This window comes from Dermacentor andersoni, chromosome 1, assembly GCF_023375885.2.
Source record: "Dermacentor andersoni chromosome 1, qqDerAnde1_hic_scaffold, whole genome shotgun sequence".
NCBI classification, from domain to species: domain Eukaryota; kingdom Metazoa; phylum Arthropoda; class Arachnida; order Ixodida; family Ixodidae; genus Dermacentor; species Dermacentor andersoni.
This window is the reverse complement of record NC_092814.1, coordinates 278,196,738-278,217,950: the sequence shown is the minus strand read 5'-3', so window position 1 is coordinate 278,217,950 and position 21,213 is coordinate 278,196,738. Positions and strand designations below refer to the sequence as shown.

General features: G+C 43.1%; 1 protein-coding gene across 1 annotated transcript in view; it reads right to left on the bottom strand.

Moving 5' to 3' along the window:
* The window catches only part of Dora (zinc finger SWIM domain-containing dorado), a 211,028-nt gene that overhangs the window by 175,046 nt on the left and 14,769 nt on the right, over positions 1 to 21,213 (bottom strand). The window contains exons 2-6 of the mRNA XM_050196305.3: positions 17,378 to 17,537; positions 16,491 to 16,585; positions 15,873 to 16,048; positions 10,773 to 10,880; positions 10,607 to 10,688 (exon numbers count right to left, since the gene is read on the bottom strand). Coding sequence (XP_050052262.1) covers positions 10,607 to 10,688; positions 10,773 to 10,880; positions 15,873 to 16,048; positions 16,491 to 16,585; positions 17,378 to 17,537 — 621 coding nt within the window. The remainder of the gene's footprint in view (positions 1 to 10,606; positions 10,689 to 10,772; positions 10,881 to 15,872; positions 16,049 to 16,490; positions 16,586 to 17,377; positions 17,538 to 21,213) is intronic.

Below are 21,213 nucleotides of genomic sequence, written 5' to 3'. Positions count from 1 at the left end.
CAAAAGGACCAGAAATAATTTCCTGGTGCTACAATAATCCACAGTAGGACTTTTTATGCAATGTACACATTATGCTGCCCAAATTCTTTCAAAGTGTTCATTATTTTTGTGGAAATTTACTCAAGGTTTGAACACACTACTGAGAAAAAAATTAAACAAATAGGTGCGGTGGGGGGGGGGGGGGGAATTACTCATTTAAAAACATCTTCACTATCCCAAGCACCAAGAGAAGGAACCTTGTCATGATGCCAGATTCCCATGACTCAGTTCTTTTTCAATGCACAACAAACTGATTTATAACAGATGAAATTATTAGCCGAATGTGAATTTAAATGTAAAGTTTAAAAATACTTGCGTTAAATATTGAGCAATTTTTCTACTACTGATCCCTAATGTCCCACAATACTGACACGTGATGACAGAAACTTGAGCAGGTACCAAAATAACAGGAATTTTTCGCATTATTAAATTGTTAAAGGACTTCTTTTCACCAGGGCGTCAGACTTCCTTGGTTTAAAGAAGTGTCCCAATGCATATAGAAAACCTTTACTGGTTATTTCATATTATCAGATTTACAATTGTCCGTACTCACTCAGTTTGTACATAATCTTTAAAGCACACAATGAAAACACTTATTAGGCAACTACTATAAACATACTTCCAAGTGTATGAAACAATCTTTTTTCTTTGCACATTTGCACAAAGACACACAAGTACTGATGTCAAACTTTTGCTGTGCCTTTTCTTTAATGTAAACATGTCACTGCCGAGAAAGTACTCATGGTGTGAAGACTCAATAACTCCAGGAGACAGCAAATTATATCTATTAATGAGGCTAATTGAAGGCATATGATAGTGCTGCTTTGCACATGGTAAATTGCACTCCATGATCACACAGCATCCCAAATCACTGAAATGCCATTAAGCCCAGTGTAGGATTTTGAGCCTACACTTCTTTTCTACTGCAAAACCTGTCCTATTTCCTCTTACGCAATGCTTCTTTGCACTCTACACGGGATATGAAGAGCTGTGAAGGGAATGAAAGTGAGGAGAAAGATTTAGAGAAAAAACAAAAAATTAAATTCTGAAGTATTATGTGTCAAAACCACTCTCTCCCGATTACGAGGCACATTGTAGTAGTGGACTGAAATCTCATTCAAAATGCGGCCACGGTGGCCTTGATTTGATAGATGTACTGAGACACGAGAATGAAAATGCTCTAAACCAGGCTCATCTCATATGGAATGCAAAGAAATATTAAGTGGGAAGGAATGGCAGGAAAGATTTTGGAGTGCAAATATAGAGGGCAGCTTAGGCACTCAATGTACTAGGTGGTGCGGTGCTGCTGGCGCTATTGCACCAAACTGATCAATACATAAGTAGTTTCCGACATGACCACCAGCCGTGACTGCTGCATTTTGAGTTTGTCACATTTAACGCAGATATTGTTACGTGTCACATGCTTGAGAAAATGAAGATTTATAGCACAATTACTGGACTTCATATACTTAAAGAACAGAACATATATACTTGCTAGTTTTGGCCATGGCATGGTCTTAACATTCGCAAGTGAATATGCTTTTTTCGTTCAGTGTGCCCGTTCTTTCCAATCGCTTAGGTCAAGAGTCTTTCTTCACCTCTGCCGTTAAACCGCTCATCCGTTTACGACACTGAGGCCCATGTTGTGCACACTGTTGTCATGAGTTCTGTTTGCCTCTTCTTCCTCTTCTCTTTTCCACCCATGGTCAGGCTGTCACTCAACTGTCCTGCCCAAAACTTCCAGCTGGCAGTTTCCATCTAGAATTGAGCCCTTGCCCTTCTGGGTGTGCACAGTAACATCACGAGAGTGAGTGCAGAGGAGGACTCTTGTGGCAACCACAATGTGCATACACTTTTTCTCTCATCCAACAACCCCTTTGAGAATTGCTTATACACCAAGCTGAAGAACGGTACCATGCCTAGCGCTAATGGATGGTTCTACTACACTGGGTCGCACTCACAGGGGGCAAATGCTGTCGGAGATTGCCTTATTATCTTGTCACCCAGCCCTTCCTCCCTTCAGAGTGATGTGGGGGGCCTCTGCTTCCCATGTCACTCAGGACTGGGTGTTTGCAGTGTTGAGTGTCGCTGAAGATTGGGTGCAAATAAAGCTCTACAGTGGAACCCTGTTGATATGTTCCTCATTATTGCGCTTTCGCGGTTGCGACCTAAATCCCATTTAATCCCATGCACTATGTTTCCATTTAATATGTTACCATTCTGTGATGTTTCAGCTTCTTATGTTGTATTTGAACATGGCGGTTAACGTATATTTAGGAGTGCAGACTGAAGATGCACAAGCCAGGAACTGCATAAGCATGTCTGGTGAAAGTGTGCATCAGTTAAAGCCTACCGAGAACCACGCACATTGGGCCAAATCGTATCCGCCAAGTGCAGGGCTACATTTATTTCTGGGCCACCAAATGTCTCATATAAGTCGTATAATCTCCAGTTTGCTTTAGTTAGCTTCGCCGAAATAGAGCCATGTTATGTGGTGAAGCATATCTAGAGTAGCAAGGGGCCACTGTTAGGGAACATAATATGTGTTCCTTTAATTACAGTGGAATCTTGATAAACGAAAATCGCTTAAACGGAATTGCCTCTTAAACGGAACACCATCCTCATGGTTGGTTGGGTTTGTATTCGTGCAATTGTATTTAGCTATGTCTCTCAGTAAATGGAACTCCTGATAAACGGAACCAATTTCCCTGGCCCCTTGAGGTTCCGTTCAAAGAGAGTCCACTGTATACACACGTGCACAAGCTATCTCCAGTCACAGTACGAGCACCGAGACGTCTAACAACTGTACTGGCAGCCATTCATAGCTGTTTCTGACATTCCTGTGGCGATTAGTGGCCTTCCTCACTAGCATTGTCCTAGCTGATATTTTTGTGCACAGTCCCTTGAAAAACGTATCAATGGGGTTCTACTGTATTTGGTAACTTGGGAACTGCTGTGTTTCTTGCTGCAAGGAGCTTAATGCTCTTTGGAGACCAAGCATTTGGGTGGGCGCTATGGTGCACCACTATTCCTGAGGTGATGGCTGATACAGCCCTGAAGCTTCCTAAGCTCGAATCCACGCTGGTCAGTACTCCTGCGAGTACGGTAGAGCCACCACAATTTTTATAAAGAAAAGTACAAAACATTGTGCAGAGCAATTGTTTTGGAAGCAATAAAAATGTATTACACAAATGCATATTAGCTAAGTATGACAGGCTAAAACAGTTATTTCAAGTTATTTATCATGTGACATATATACAGTCAAACCATGTAATAAGAAAATGATCAGAACGAACAAACGAATAAGTAAAGTTGCCGACTGATAATAAGGACATGCTTTGCAATATGGACTGCTTTGCAGCACACAACCACCGCGAGCCCCGCAGACAATGTACAATGACGACTGAAATTTTGGAAACCTTGCAGCACGCTCTTCCAGAATAATTCGGACTCGAGTAATTGAGGTAATTACCCGAGTGTGGTGATTAGTCATAAGTGAGGTAATTCGGCCACTAGGTCAAGCAGAAATGTAAACCCCTGTTAATGTAAAGCTGAAAAAAAAAAAATGGGGAAACATTTTAAGATAACAGAGTTTGAAATTAAGCAAAATCATGGAAACAGAAGTCTGCTTGGCGTGCATAGATCACATGGAGCCTTTCCAAAATTGTTAAGTAATATACTTGGCGACTTTCGTGTGCATCGGCACCACACAAGTCAGCATCTACAGGCAACAGCGTTACTGGCCCCATGCCAAGACAGTGTGCTTGTCACAGAGTCAAGATGATTGATCCTAATGCAATATTTGAACCCATTCATCCAAGCACAACCGGTTTCGGACAACTAAAAAGCTGACACTGTCACTTGCTGCATCGCAATGAATTCTGGACAATTTCACTTTGAAGACCGAAACTGAACTGCAGAAGAGTGCAATTGTCATGCCTTTAGCAGACGCCTATGAATGACCCAGAACTTATGTCTAATCATTGTGCGAGCATGAAGCGAGCGTCCTTATGAAGCGGAGATCTCGATGCTGAAGCTGTGGGATCACATACTGGCTTCTTTTGGGCCCAGCGCATGCGCTGATCGCGCCTGCTCAAATGTTCCGATCATCTTACTCAAGGTCCCAGTCAATACGCTGTGACCTCACTGGTGTGTCACTGACACTCCTATATAAGAAAGGGAAAAAAAAAAAGAGAGACAAGCTCCCAGCTCACTACTGCTGCATGAGGCCACAACAAGTGGCAGCAAGCAGCCAAGCAAGCAACTGCGAGCAGTGATAGAAAGGCGGAAAGATAAGCCTGAGAGAGGGAGAGGGAATACAGCTCGGTGCTGACCCGTCGCTATTTTGCTGGCATTTTCAAAGTCGAGATTTCGAGATATTCCGAGTCCAGCGCAAAACTTTTTTTGTGTGAGTGATAATGGGTGAAAAACACACAGGTTTACACCACAGGTGGAGAAAAAATTTGACTTCGCCACTATTTCCTATTTTGAGATATCAGTGTTTGAGATAACGAGGGTTTATTTACGGTATTTATGTTTTAATACAACGCCAGCAGCACCTCGAAACTGAAGCCTAGTTGATCCAGTAGTCATTAACCGCACCCAAACCCCAGGACAAGCCAAGGCACTAAGTAGTAATGGCTGCATTTACAATTTGTTGTGCGAGTGTTGTGCGAGTTCCATGCATATAGCGTTACGCAGCATGGTCTGGGGTACTTTGATTGCTATGATGAGTTATTGCTACTCAGAATTACCAAGCAGCTTCAAATTGCACCAACTTCATCTACGAAGTCTGTGCCAACGAAGGTGACAAACAATGACTGTTGCGACGAAACCCACATTCATTTCATGAAAGCAGTGCAGGTGCCCTGTTGCCAAAAGATGCAGAGATGCAATGCATGCACTGACAGTGCTTTCACCTATCTGTAGTGAAAGCATGACAATGGTCGAAATACGGACTGACCGGGTCGCAGGCAAGCATGTGTGCGCAGCAATGAGTACAAGCTTTTCTGGCTAGGTGTGCAATAAAGCAGTTTATTTTCTGGTCAATCCTGCAAATCGGTCTCCTGATCAACTGATATCTAGGTCCCACAGAGTCTGAATTATTGGTCAGCGACCGTATGCACAGATCCCTTTGCAAATCTTACGGAAACCCACACATTTAAGACCTAGTTCTAATAAAGCCAAAATTTCTTTTCAAGGGATATAATGAACCATGTATTAGTTCATAATGAAGAATGACTGATTGTTTCGTACTGATTAGGCCAAAATCTGATGGCACACAACACTGCTACTAACCTGTCCGATGCAGCAGTAGAAAACTCCCGCGAGCTGTTAGCTCGCTGGAAACGTGCAAAACTGGCTGTTCTGCCAGATGAATGGCCACATCTGCACACTACATGCTGCCTACACTGCGCCTTTGTTGAAGGCACAACGGAATGCGCGGCTGGCTGCACATGGAAGCAAAATAATTCTATACATGCTGAGCTGCCTGGTTGCAGCAGCGACAAACCACTGAAAACACACAACCAAGGAGTTTTTTCACAGCCTAGGACCACGCTTTATAACGATTCATTTTGCTTTCCATGGCTTTTCCCCTTTGTCATTGGTTGAGATGAAACCGTGCCTTTGTTAAGGCTGTGGTCTGCAGCTCAGTGCAACGAATGAAACTAACACAAACACAGCGCAAAAAATGGGGACAAGATAGAAAGATACACATGGCGGGGCTGACCACCAGTCTGTCTTTATCTGTCTTTTTATCTTGCCACCATCTTTTGCGCTGTCCTTGTGTTACAATGAATTACCAACATGCCTTAGCCTCTACATTTATCAGAATGAAACTACAGCAAAACCTTGTTAATATGCATACTCTTAATAAGCATTTCCGGTTTAAATATAGTCGCGATGAACTCCCCACCCTGTCGCCATTGAACTGTATATACTAACTGCTTAAGCCATAGTCGCTCAATGCATGCCAAATCGTTAGTACATAGCACATATTTACCTCATTTTTCGGTGGATACAAGCGTGGAATTGGTGAAATGTTGTGTGCGCCGACCATAGATAGCGAAATTGCAGTGCACGGACCTTTCCTGGACTGCAGTCGTCACCGATGGCGACGAAAAAAAAAGTAGCCATGACATCTTTCCTGCTCCCATAGCTTCTAGCGCTTCCACGTCATCGATGATGATGTGGCCATGACGATGTGGCTGATGGCCCTGCTGTATTTGGCCTGGCTAGTGCATTGACCGTCATGAGAGCGTTTACAGGGAAAAGTGGGGCATCATGAAAAAAATGACTCGCAGCCTTGCTGAGTTTGAAGATGCCGTTGTTACTGCAAGGCTTCCACAGCAGTAAGCGCAAATCAGATTTTTTTTTTGCTGCCTGTTTGCAAATAAAAGTTGCCTGTGTGTGTTTCAGTGAGAATTAACACATTTTTTTTTGCCACTATGTCTATAGCCACTCATCTGCCATTGTAGATTAATTAGTACATTGCTACGTACCAATTTGTACCAACTACGTATTAACAAGGTTTTACTCTGTATGACCTTTGCTTTCAATGTCTTGGAGATTGCTCGGCTTATCGACGTTTTGTGTAATGCTAGTAGCCAGTGTAAAAAATGCTTTCTTTAGAAGCGCCTGCTAAAAATAATGTGCGGGGAAGGTGCCTCTGTGACATCAGAGGCTTGCAGTGCTGCTCACAAAACACTGATAAGCTCTGCTGCTGCTTCTTCATGCATGACATCATCGAAGTTGCATTAGCAATAACAAATGCATCACAGTTGTCCTACTGACAAACACATGGCATAAAATAATGTTTTTGTCCTTTGACGCGGGCTTTTGCAACAGCTGACTCAGTGGTCACTAACCCACAACCCCAACGAGCAGTGCTAGCCACGAGCATGGACAACTGTTATAATGAAGCAAAGCTTGGTTCACCCTTCGACTTCGTTATAACAAGGTTTTACTGTATGCACAGGCATCCAATACTTAACTCCTGACTTATGCAAAATGAACATAGAACTATGTACTGAATTATACAAGCTATTTTAACGCTAACACCAAGTAGGTGCACTGAAAAGTGCATGCTATATACACCCGACCACAAAAATAAAGGCCAAGTGGCCAATGCCATGGAAGGCTGGCCTTCCCATTTTTGCAATAAAGTGTACAGACAATACGTAGCCGTTATCCACTTGGCTGTTCTCTACAGTACACGGCTATCCCTGCTGCTTACCAGCTCAGTGTTTTAAGCCTACAGCTAAATAATCATAAACAGTGATTAAAGACAAACAACCAAAGTGAACAACCAATAATTTCCAGCACAGTTTATGCTTTATGACTGGCAGCAGCATATCATGATATCTGATGAGTGCAAGCTCATTAACGGCAGAAGGCACCAATGTTAAATGCCTGAAGCACACAAGTGCATCTTCGTGCTCTTTGCTCTGTCAAAGGCCACTGACATACTTGCATACCTGCCAACCTGAACGTTTAGAAATTCGTAAAACTATTGCCGCGGCGGCGGGGGAGGGGGGGGAGGCGCAGCAGCACTTTTTTTAAAGGGATCTACCTTTTGCGACAAGCTTACTCACGTTTTCACAACCGCAAGTGAAATACGTGTCTTGGAGAGTAAAGAGCAAAAACTCCATGGGGGCACAATTTAGTTTTGCAATGATTTTGCTGTTGCCGACTTTGCTTGCATCAGAAACTTCTCCGTGTAGGTTTGCTCAAAGCAAGTACCACTCTGGTGCCCCTTGACCATCAGCAGACTTTCGAGTGTTTTCTCATACACAGATGAGCGAAACTTCAAGCTTTGTTCACAGTGCTGAATATTCTCTCACATTCAGCATTGCTGTGGGGAATGGAGAGAATACGCAGCATAGCCATTGAAATTCTGTGGAACCCGAGCGATCCATCGACACTTCGAACGCTTCCTAATTGTGACCACTGCATGTCGCATCTTGGCTCATTCAATATGTCGGCTGGAACATGATATGCTTGCAACTTTGCAAACTCGACTTCAAGTGGGTCGATTGCTTCTTTTGATTCGCCACTCTGCTGGGGTAGGATAGCAGGCAACGCCATAATAAAATGACGTACACTGTTGAATGAAGCAGTTTCCAGAGCTTGTACTTAAGCAACTTCAGCCATCAGGAGATTGACGTCTTCTAGTGGGATTTTGTGGCGAATGTAATCGCATGCTGCCATTAAGTACCGACGTACAGCAGAGAAGAACTGCTCTCTCTCAATGCAGCTCAGTGTCACAACCACAGAGTAGGTCTGGTTCTCTGCAGCTCCATAGTCAACTTCCAGCAATGAATGACAAGCCTTGACAACACCTGGGTGCACAAACCTAGACAGGAGATCCTCGAAAAGGCGGTTCAACAGGCTCCTCAGTATATGAATCTGAGGAGCCTGTGCCTGAAGAAGGCAGTTTGCCTTCTCAAAAAGCGGTATAACATTTTGGAGAAAAAGACAGCATGCCCTGTTTAGCTCCGATGACAAAAAATAAAACAGGCGCTCCTCACGGGTTACGTGGCTGGCTTCCCCAGAATCCTTGGTATGAAGTTTTTTTTTTATTACTTGAGGTCTAGAATGAGCTCCTTTCCTCTTTAGCGAGAGTTCATCGCCGTCAGTGCTTTTTCTCCCCGAGGCCTGCAGCAGTCTTGTGAAGATGTGTAGCAGACCTTGGGGTCAGTGCGGGGTTCTTAAGGGTTTGTGAGGGGTCTTTGGAATTTGATACAACTAAAAAAAAAAAAGAGAGAGAGAGAGAGATATAGAAGAAGAAGAAGAAGAAGAAGAAAAGCTCTGCTTGTTGCACCGCTTTGTTTCAGATAAAAAAAGCTGAGTAGTGGTTTCCACTGGTCAAGCAGCCTCTTCAAACACTTTCCCAACGTCAGCCAACGTGTCGGCGAATGCTTCAACATCTTTCTGGCCTCGGCGTTGTGCATTTTTTTTTGAACTCTTTAAGTCCATCTTTCCGTTTCGAGCTTTTCTCCTGGTAAAAAAATAAATGTCAACCAAAGCCTCATCAACCTTTACAGGAAGACATGAAGCTCCTATTTGGGTGGCCAAGTTGATGAGATGGCACGGGTAACCAACCCCTATCAAAGCTGGTTGAGCCTCTCTCAATACAGTAGAAGCACTGTTTTTCTTGCCGATCATGACATTGGCATTGTTCGAACACATAACCATCAGGTTTCCAACAGGCAAATTCTGAGATTTCACCTCATCCAGAACTAGATTTGCAATCTTGTGACCCGTCACTTCCGCTTGGATTGTCTTGAGGCAAAGAAGGCGGCTTTCGACTCTACTCGTTTCTTTAATGAAATATGTCGCAACAAGAGGGTAAAGCTGTGTACCCTATTGTTACTGCCATCCACAGCAATCGAAAATACTTGCCGTTTCAGGGCATCCAGCAAAGGAGTCTACGTGTTGGCGGCCATTTCCCGAACAATTGGCGTCGTTTTTGTTCATCCACAGGTGTAGCATTTCGCTTCTTCGCACTTGGGGAACATCTTCTGGAAAAGCGGTCCGGTATGATCGCTGAAACCCAGTGGGATGTTGTGTTCTACTAAAACGCAGTGAAGAGGCATTCTGCACGAATCACACCGAGGTCGTTGTCGCTGTGTACAAAACTTGCTAGGCTTGGCTGGCTGTCCGTGGCTCGCACGTATCCCTGTTGCTTTTTCAAAACGATGTGGACTTTGATGTCAGACTTGCCGCCATGCGAGATGTTCACATCACAGGCACACGTGGTGCAGAATCCGAACTTCTCCCCTTTCTTCCACAGCACAAAGCACGACAATTCTGCCGTGTATGATTTCAAAAACACTTGGAAGTAGTGTTGGGGCTTCGAGCCCGCCATTGCACTGTGAAGCCGCTACAAGCCGGAGTCGCACTGCGTCCGACGCGGCAGCTAGTCACACAAAAGGAGAGGCCAACACTGCAGTGACTGAAGCTGACTGAAGTTCAAACCCGCGTGCCAGCGCGAACAAAAGCAACAGCACCGAAACAGGTTTGCGGAGGCGCTAGAAGCGCTATCGGCACTATCGAGCTTTGGATATGGATTCGTGACCCCCCAGTAGACGACAGAAGTCGCTACAACTTTGTAGCTACTGATGATGATACCATGCATATGTATTGCCCTTTCGTGGCAGCGCAAGGTACCTGAGTGTAGTTTTACTACATTTTCATCTTTTTTTCTTTTGCAAATGAAATGTTTTCCGTAAAATTTCAAGCAAGATTCGTAAAATCACAAGACTGCTTGAAATTTGTACATTTTACGGATAATTCGGAAGAGTTGGCAGGTATGCATACTTGCAGTAGGCATGCCATAAAAAAAGTTTATTGTCCATAGCAATACTTGAAGCAATTGAAAATAGTAGGTCTACTCGCACATACCTAGGCTACTTACGGGATCCTTGTAATTTGCCAGTAGAGTTCAGCATGACACAAACTAGCACCACAGCTCTAATTTTCCTAGAATAATACTACAAATGCTGCTCACTAACCAAGCGGTTAGGAGGAAAACAACAAAGAAAAGCACCAACAACAGTATTACCTGGTGCTCCCCGCAATGTGTTGATGGCAGTCTTCTGACTGGAAAGCAGCTCATCCAGTAACCGCTGGGCAGTGGGAAGGATCTACATTCAAACAGTTGGAAGGTGTGTGACAGCCTACCCTGTAATACTTTTTGATGAATGAGTATAGTTCACATGAGCAGTTACCTGTTGTGGGAGCTCGCTGATAAGATACTGAGCAAATTTTTGAAGCTGATCGCGATGAAGCCTTGATAAAGATTCCGATACCGGTGCTCTCAGGCAAACTTGGTTTGGCTGCAAAGTTTCACACAATCACTATGAAACTGTCGTCCTAATATAACGTGGTTGACTAATAGCTTTATTATACACAACTCGCAATTCACTTCCATCTTATAAGGTGCATTCTCTACAAAGCAATAATAACTGATTAGAAATTTTTTCTAAACAATAAAAGAGCACTGCAACCTGAAACATACAACTGACAGGTCAGGTTACACATGTCCAGTGGTGGTCCAGCCAGTTTACAATTTGGAGCAATTTTTGGAGCAGAAAAAATGTCATTCTGGAGCAGTTTAAAAGCAGCCACACCAGCATTATGGAGCAGGTTCGAAGCAGAAAAATTTGTCTTTTTGGAATACTTGGTGTAGTTTAGCAGTAATTTGTAGCCATTTGGCAAAACTTGTTATTACTGTGCAGTCACTAAGTGCTGCTCAAAAGTGAAGCAAGACACAAAGCCAAAAGCAACCAATTAGCTTGCCTTCCGACGAACAGAATACCATGCACAATATGTTTCAAGCATTCTTACTTGGGTAGACAAGGAACCTAATTTTGTAAACAATTCAATAACATTTAGTAGGCTAACAAGAACAAAGATATGCGCCTGGGTGCAAGACGGAAATAAAATTACAAATGAGCTAGAACAATTTGCGCAGTTAGGCACAAGACAAAAAGTGACGGCAAATGTCTTATGTGCATTCCAAATGACGTGTGCTTTGATATGCTTTACCGCACAAGACAAAATGAGTATTACACCCAGTAACAATGCTAGAAGCTTGACAAGAGACTGCATCTATGAATGGTGCCAAGACGAGATGCTTCCGTACAATGTTCGTACCATCCCGTACACTCGTTTTTGTTGTGAGGTGGTTTGTTGGCTTCCCATGTGCCCCTCTGCGAATAGATACAAGTTGATTCGGCGTAAAACAAACTTTTGTCACAGATACCCAATCAACCTTTCGAAGCATTATCAATTAGGCCTAATGGCCAAGGCAGTGTGCCATGACAAAAATTGGCTCTTGGCCAATGTGACCGGAGAGCTTTCCACAAGCTGTCGCAGAAAGCTTGCCATTAATAAGCTTGTATGAGTGGCTAACTGCCGATCAGTTTTGAGACCAGGCATATGTGTTTTTGACAACCGTTGAAGTCAGCAACTACTGCAATTGCACATAGAAGTTTGCTGTTTGGCAGAAAATTTCGAGCTGCAATCTGAAAATTCTGAACTGCAATCTGTGTACATGAACACATGTATGCAATATGACCTGCGTGTCTTCCAGTGGCTAATCGGTTTTATACCTTCACACAGAGGCACTGCTTTCGTCGCCGTTCCTTTTGTAAGCATTGGGTATAAGAATTGTTTCAATTGTAATTGATGACCTGGATGACCCTTGATCCAAGACAGGCATGCCTCATAATCAGATTGTGCTTTTGCCGCATAAAAACTAAAAAAATAAATTTTCTTTTGTCCCAAAAAGAACTGAGTGCAGCGGTAAGGCTGCGTGCACTGCATCGACCTCAGCCGAGTATTTCACCAAATATGTGAAAAATAGAGGAACAGATAACTGAGTCGTAAACTGCAAAATTATTTGAAGTTTCACAAATCAATCCGTATCGATGAGCACAGCCAACATCTGATCTTTCAGACTCCCTAGGGTCCACGAAAACGTCAGAAAAAATTAATGCATGCCTTTTACTGCTTCCAGGGATCAAATTGCCAAAATAGCTCTGAAAGCCTGCCAGTACACTTAATATGCATAATGGTGCTCGTACTGTAACAGGAGATGGTGGGTGCATGCGCTTACAATTAAGGAATACATACTGTGTCCGGTGACAATCGCATCTTCCCACTTTCGGTATGCTTCACGGAATTACTTCATGTAGGTTTCACCGCCTAACACTTTTGTATTGAGATGAAGCTGACTTTTGTAAATCGGCATTATGTAATGTGTTGTGCTTGCCGAGCTTCTAAGCAAGCTTGGAAAAGCGGAGTCAGCGCCATTGCTAACAGTGGCGAATTGTTTTAATGAAAAACACTGCACCGAACAGCAATAAGCTTGGTAGCGAATGTCAAAGTAGCTAAGCCTAGCGTTGCCATGGTGGTGGCTAAGGCTCCTTGCCAGCGGATCTGCGTGCGAGAGCGCCTCTTCGAGGCGGCAAGATGCTCAAAATTCCGGTGGTACTGGCTTCGATCAATGCCGTCTCAGACCTGTGCTGATGGCAAAAAGTCCAGAAAATCGGACAGCGAATGGGTCTTGCATCTGAAATTTTAGACATTCCTATTCATTGAATATGCGGTATGGTGGCAGTGCTGTGAAGGAGTCCGAATTATCGGGCATGTACGAAAAATCGGGAGTCCGGAAAATTGGTCGTTGTCTATAGTTGCGTAACTCTACTGAAAACATTGCATTGCCATGAAAACTAAAAATAGCGCACTTTTGCACAATTGGCGCAAATGGTACTTGAGCAGGCGCAGCCAGGAGCAGGCAAGTTTAATTATAGCAAAATGACTCAAATGCCGCAGCTGGACCACCACTGTATGCCATATGCAAGAAAAAGACTAACAGAACTATGTAAAAAACTGAAAATTTTAAATACAACTCTATGAGAGCAAAATTACATTAAATACCAACAGATAGTAATAGTACCAATGGTAAACTACAGCCACAAAAATATTGAAATGCCTCAAGCAAGTCAATTATTGTGTTTTTATGGCACAAGGGCTAGTTCTGGCCAAGGAGCACCATAACCAGTCAAAAAAGTGATGCCTGACCACTCTTGATGGATTTGATCGAACTTAATGGATAAAGCATTTTTAGTTTGCTTTATACAGCATTATATTACTGTCTGAAGACTTGAGTAAATGAGCACAAACTAAATTTAACACAAAAAACAATAAGTGAGGAGACGTTACAAAGCTGTTTTAGCCAAGCTTAACTTGATATAATTAGGAATGCTATTACCACACTGTACATTTACAAGTGCAAAAATGAAATGAACGCCAGCTGTCTACACATAGAATTTTGTCTAACAATGTAAACTTGAAGCATAGATTTTTCTTCGCAGAGCTTGCAGACTTGTCTCTAAGTGAATAAAAATAAAATCTTAACAGTTCTGCTATAATCTAAAGTCAAATACCGCATTTATTCGAATCTAGGCCGATAGTCTTTTCCAAATAATCATATACAAAACTCTAGGGTCGGCTTAGATTCAAGGATTTTCAAAAATAAGCCAGTTTGTAACTGAAGATGATATATATGGTCCATAGCTAGCGCCATCTATAAAGGTCAGTATCACAGCCGCTACTAGCCGGACCAGTAGCCAACCGAAGTACACGAGCGATGTCGTCGCTTTGACTTGTGTCGTATCGGAGCTGGTTCTATGGTATCGGCGTGTGGCGTGGCGTTATCGTAATCGCACACTTTAGTGCCGTTTTCACAAGTTGTGCTAGCCGCAAAGGCATAGTAAGCCAGGCGGCACCGATGAGAAAAACGTCCGTCGTTGGAAGGGGCAACGGAAGATGCTTTTGCGTGTGTGGCAACAAGGAGATGACAGCGATAAGGAAGATAAGCATGCAATAACAGAGAGGAGCTGTTCACTTACATCACGCTGCGTTTCGACGCATGTGATGCCGCACCGTCTGCACATGCATGTGCGTGCGGACACAAGCGTATCTGTTGTCTGGGCTATAGCGATGAGGCTAACGGTGGTGACGACGTAGAGTGAGCTCGGCATGTTCATATTAAATCAATGCTGCTATCATTTTGTGAACACTGTCCTCATTTTGTTTGTTCAGCCTACATTCGAGGTAAGTTTTTTTTTTTTTTTTTCCTGGCTTCGGACATTCGGGGGTCGGCTTAGAATCGGAGCCGGCCTAGATTTCAGTAAATATGGTAAAATGAATTAGTGCCGAGATGAGTGTCTACAGGGTTATCTGAGAGAACCTTTTTAATGCAAATCCACTTATACCATAGTTTCAGAAAGCATTACATTGCATCAATTTATTGAGCTTATGGTCATCTATGCTAATGCATACTGTATAGGATTGTTTTAGCCTGCACCTTTTCTGCATTCCCTACTGGTACATATTAATAAGGCTCTACTGCATTATGAGAAATACTGTACAAGCACTGCATATACATTTATGATTATGAAGAATATGGTGCTTAATGTGAACGACAATTCATTTGAAACTTGCACTTAAACTATGTAACACTTACGCAAAACCAGAATCTGGTGTCGATTTTCTGTGGCATCACGCATCATTCTGACAATGCCCCATTCACATTATTAACAGTACTTATACCAAGTCAGCTATAAAAGTCTACACACCTCCCATGTCACTGCTTTAACCCTTTCTATGTTGAATATTTAAAATTTTCTTGCTCAGCAGTTTAGATTTAAGATTGCGTGATAAAATCTGTATTTTTCTTTAAAGGTAATGGAGTCCATTGCAGACAGGAGGAATACCATTTTACTAGGCAGGTAGGAAATTAGAATGCGAAATCCACAGTGTACCACTCCATCCCCATTTCAAGCTTGTAATAAAAATGCAACAATCAACTCTTAACTGGAACTTTCAACTGGATACACTTATTGCTTTCACTGATGCCTCACAACTATTCCTTCAACATGTACGCTGGGTCTACCCTGATGACTCCAGCTTGCACAAAACAGCAAGAGCAAGACATGTCCAGAGCATGTAGAGGGTTAGGACAACACATACAGCCTTCGTCATAGTTAACTTAGACCCGCCTTAAGCACCTATTTGCTTTGCCTGTGCCTGATTCTCTACATTTCTGGATGGGGTGCCTTGAATGTACCAACTGAAGGCATTTTCCTTACAAAGCATGCAATGACTGCTGCTTACACCCTGCATTTGTTAAAATTGAGCTGCTAGAGATATCTTCTTCATTGTTCAGCCACTATATAACAATGGCTATACAGTATTAACACTCCCACGAATACACACTGTTGCACGAGGATAACAAAGAGGCAAAATGCTGCGTTAACCTGGTGAATCCTGTGCAAGCAGACGGCCACCACGTGGGAGCACCAAGAGGCTACACTGTTGCAAGTGCAGTTGCATGATGTGATGCGACAACGGTCAAACGTCACAGCCACATTGTACGACCCCTTGGACACAGGCAAGCTCTGAGGAGGATGCACCGTAGCACTCAAGTGGAAACCTGTTTATTGAAAGGGTAGAAATAAAGAAACTTATCGAGACAATGACAGCCTGCAGTTTTTCACGCAGCATTTGAGTCACCACAAAATGTTATTTCTCAATTGTTCAATGCTAAATGTAGGCAGCATGCAATATTTAATGCCTAGCATGCTTTAACAAGCACCTAAATCGAGGTACACAAGCACTTTTGCATTCAGCTCCCATTAAAGAGCAGTCCTGCTGGCGAGGGATTGAACTATCAACTTTGTGTTCAGCATTAGAATGTTAGTCACTGAGCCCCTGTAGCACAGAGCAATTAGATCAAATCACGATGTTCACAAACAGCACCAGAATGTTACAGGCAAGTGTGTCCTGGCCACTGCAACAAAGTTTGTCACATTCTTAGTAATAGATTTTAAAAAGGAAGAACCTCTTCCCGCCCACACACACAAAAATGCACACACCAATCTGAAGAAGGTCTTTCGTCGCCTTAGCCTTAAAGAGGTGCTCTCCCCTTTGAAACTCTTCTGGACTTCCATTGGCCAGGCAAGAGTAAAGTCTTGAAAAGAAAAGAAAACTTCTGTCAGTCATACCAATGCATGTAACCTGAATCTGACAAATGGGCAAAATAAAAAACACAGCTTAGCCACATGCAGAGGAAAACAGTACAAATGATGCAGTTACTTTTAAATATGTCGTGCAATCCACTAAGTTCATTCCAGACAAAAGAAACACGGAAGAATGTTTAGCATTTCTCCCAATATCCACAACATCTGGACATTGGCAAACAAGGATAAAAGGTAGTGCCCATTTGCACAATAATCAGCTTGCCTGTAAAAGACAGACAGCTGATGAGTACATCTCAGCAAATTATGGAAAAAAATTCAAATTTTAGACCACCAGACTAAGCTGCTCAGAACTACTACCTACTAGGCTGTCACACGAGTACAAATCACAGTAGGAGCTGTAGTAAAGGTGAATTTCTTGTCACTAGTAGAAAAATACGTCAGCACAAAAACACTACTAAAATTAATGTTTTTTTGAACACATTTTCCATTGTTATGAAAGCTTATACTAATACTTGACACTATCATCACATTAATGGGCACACAGCCTTTGAGGTAGGTTGTGATACAGAACTTGCTTCCATATTTTATTTGAATGTCTTGAGCACTCGGCTACAAGTGGGTAAAGATGTTCTTAAGATATTGTTTCTGGCACAATAGATGAAGAAGTGAGTATTTTCTGCAATGAGTTGCTTTATGTGCTGCACAAAGCTGGGTGCTACCAATTTCAGTGCCTTTAAAAATTAACACACATAGTTCCGCAAGCAAGTTTTTATTCCCATTACCTGATGTCTTCTTCGTTCTCTGGGAAACTCCAAAAAGCAATGCGCAGTTGTAGCTGTTCTGGGACTGGTGGGTACACATGCTCAACAACTTCAAAAGGAATGTGTGCAGCAACCTCCCTAGCTGCAAGCTCCACTAAGGGCAACACCAGGCCTCCTTCGGCTGTAAAAGAACACAGTAGTACACTATTAGGTTTCCAACCAGATTCTGAACAGTGGTGGGAATGCCCAAAGTCATATTGTAGCAGTCTGGAGCGCATGCAAATTTTAAATCAAGGCATTGTTATAATTAAGTACAGTAACAGTCGCAAAACCTCACATTCTGCAGCACTAAGAAAGTGTTGAAGAGCAGCCAGAGGCATTTTTCATACTATTTTTGTATTAGTGCATAAGTTTTCTTGTGAAGAAGCTAGGGTTAGTGGACACCATAATGGTTGATTCAAAAGTATTTCTAGGTAATGTTACAGCACCGACTAGCTCAAACCAAGATTCCACAGGTGACTGACTTCACTTTGCCACTCACTAGAAGCACCTAGATATCTGGAGTTCACATTGAGCAATTGGATGTAAGCCCCCTAAATAAGCTTAAGGAAGCGACATTCCTCCTCTCATGGGCTCTCCTCTTCAGAGGCCCTCCATGGCATGCACCTTCGCTCGCTCCTCTTTCTTTATATTTTTTTTTTATTGCGGTGATCGTGCTGTGCAGCAGTAATCAGGATCATGGGACTGTGCATTGCGGTCATGAGCAACTGCCATGGCACCAACAAGAGTCAAAACCAAAAAGCAATAAAACAAATGGTGTGACAGGCTGTGTGCAGACGCTCGGGCACTGCCTGTCACGCTCGAGCGGATAGGTAAAAGGATGCCGCTACCTTCACTTTTATTAAGGGGGCTTAATTAGGTGTGGCTGTTCGTGCCCACTGGTGGCCAGAATATGAAAATTACTTTTACACCCTTCCCAAGGAATAACTACACAACACCCTGCACCATGAAGCCACAGCGGCCAAAGATGTTCTGGCGCAGCATGGTGCAATTTCGGCTATTTTCCCACTTTCGTCGTAATTTAGCAGACCAATTTGCTAGAGTATCGAAATGGCACAACTGGCACAGGATTCCCACCCTTGTTATTTCATTATATGTTATTTCTTCCTTTTTTTTTCCCTTTGGGGAGAAAGGGGGGGGGGGTGCATACACCAGTGCAAACTTGTATGTAACAAATTACATATAATTAATTCCTTGTCATCAATTAAGCTTTTCGTAACTCTGTAATTTAAAAATTACTTTCTTTCCTCACTGTAATCCTCCCTGTGTGTTTACCGTAATCCAATTACTTTTTTTCAGTAACCACTTACATGTAATCAGTTACACTTAAAAAAAAAATTATGGGGTTTTACATGCCAAAACCACTTTCTGATTATGAGGCACAGTTACATTTTTGATGAAATAAGCTCTGACTGGCAACACAGCTTGCAAAACTTAAATTGGCTGGAATTACAGAGCCCAAGGTGATTAATTCATGTACATGGGTTACCTCCTACCCACAATCAGCAACCTTCAGCTACGCCTTGTTCACCTGAACATGACAGGCTTGCAGATAAGCACATTTCTCTTGGAAGTTTGACTTCTGAGCTTTTCTCTTATAAATTTTTCTCCCTCTCTTCTGGAAGCGCTTATAGGCGGCCTTCATAGTCAGTAGGAGCTGCTGCTCAATTCTTCTTCACTTAGTGGTATATGACTTCTCTAGTATGTAAACTTCTTTGGTTGTTAAACGCATGTTTCTACCTGTTTGGTATTACGCGACACATATACACCTATTTCTGTGATGGCAATACTTGAGTATTTCTAAGGCTGAATTATATGCAGTTTATATTAAATTACATGACACATTTAGCCACCGTTTCAAGGAATGTAAAAGATTGCCGGCGTCCATTACAATTTGTCGTTTAGGTCAAAATGGCTAATGAGTGAAGGGAACTGAGAAGACGTCCACCAAATGGTGCATCTACGCTCAACAGCGATGGTCACTTCGGGCCTTGATGCCAGGAAATCACGTAATATGGTTTTTTTAGATTTTCACTGACCACATCGAAAGCACCTTCCCCTACAAGTGTTGCGCTTCCTCTAGAATCCAGACCGAAACATTGTGGCATTGAGTAACCACAACCTTTTGAGCAAGGTGCTCATGCGTTGGTAGGCAGCCCTTCTCTCCAGCACCCACATAGAGCGAGTTTTCAGTGTCACCGCAGATGCCTTCAAAAAAGAACAAGGGAAGATTACCAAATTAAATTTTGAAAAAACAATTCTTGTGACGATAATGTGTGAAGGGCTGCAGATGACACATTGAAAGAGCCAGGCCACCTCATTCTATTTACTGTGCTTGTGCATTGCTAATAAAAGTAGGGATGAAAGTAATGTTAAGGTAACCAATCACTTTCTATAATTGCTGAATTATTTTGTTGGACAGCAATTGGTAATCGTAATCAACTGCATCTTTGAAAGAAGTAATTGTAAACGGCTGCTTTTCTTGTACAATGAGTAGAAGTCTGCACAGGTGTTACCTTTCACTATTAATCCTAGTCCACAGTTGTCACATCCCAGCTGTCCCACCAAAGATGCTATTTGCCAAAACATTTACATTACTAATAGTTGCCTAACTGCTGTGCCGCGCGAAACTCTTTCCTGATCCCTGCTGTACACACTGCTAAGTATAAGACAAGGCAGAAATGCCGGCGGGCTTGGCGCTTTAGCTCGGTGTAGTGAACGTTGTACTCCATTTCCTACTCTCTTTGCTAGTGTTATGCCGTGCTGTTGCGCATATAACTGCAGCAAGAACCCTGAAAATGGTTAGGCAGTTTTTATGACACCACAAGGAAAGCTTATACAATATGGCCTCCGAGATGGTCTCCACATGCTGCTAAGCTACATTTTGGCCATAGCTGCGGTGCCAACTCAAGGAAGGCGACGGAAAAAGGAAGTCCAAATGGCAGGTGCCAAACTTGGATGTCCCTTGCACTCACAACAGCTTTCAATAGACGAGGCAACCTAAAGTTTGCCCGCGCGGCACCAGCGCCGAATGCTCCCCTAGCGGACCGATAGAAGTTTCGAGGGTCGTCGCTGCGCGAGCGCGCGCCCGTGATCTGTTCGGCGGGAGCACTCGTGCTGGCTCGGGCGCGTTGTTTTTGCGATGGTGAGTGCGACCTCATCAGCAAGGAAAGGTGGCACGCAATACTGCTGTATTGTTGATTGCCATAACAGCCTCGAAAACACGAAAGGTCGAACGCCGCCCGTGAAATTCTACAGATTTCCGGGGAAGTGGTACGAGAAGGTCAGACGACAAGCATGGATAATTGCAGTGCGCCGAGTCAAGTAAGCACCATACTTTCGTATTCGCGTGCAATATCGCAGCTGCTCGATGAAACGGAATAGTGATATGCCTGTTTTTAGCGCTCAACCGTTTGTTTAGTCATGCCGCGTTGTTGAATTGTGTTGACATCCGCTGCTTGTTAGCGGTAAATGCATGCGTGTTGCGACGCTGAGCTTGACGACGCGAGCTCGATTCCCGGCCACAGCGGCCGCATTTCGATAGGGGCGAAGTGCAAGAACGCCCTTGTTACCGCGTGCTTTGATTTTTGTGCACGTTAAAGAACCCCCGGAGGTAATAAGTATTCCTGAGACTAACCATTACAGCGTGCGTCATAATGATTTAGTGGTTTTGCATGATTTTGGCAGTTAAAACCCCCGAATTTATTTGATTCTACTGTGCCTTCACTTGCAATCGGCATGGGCGAGCTTTAGAGAATTATTTCCATTTTCCAAACGCTGCAACTTAATTTACTAGT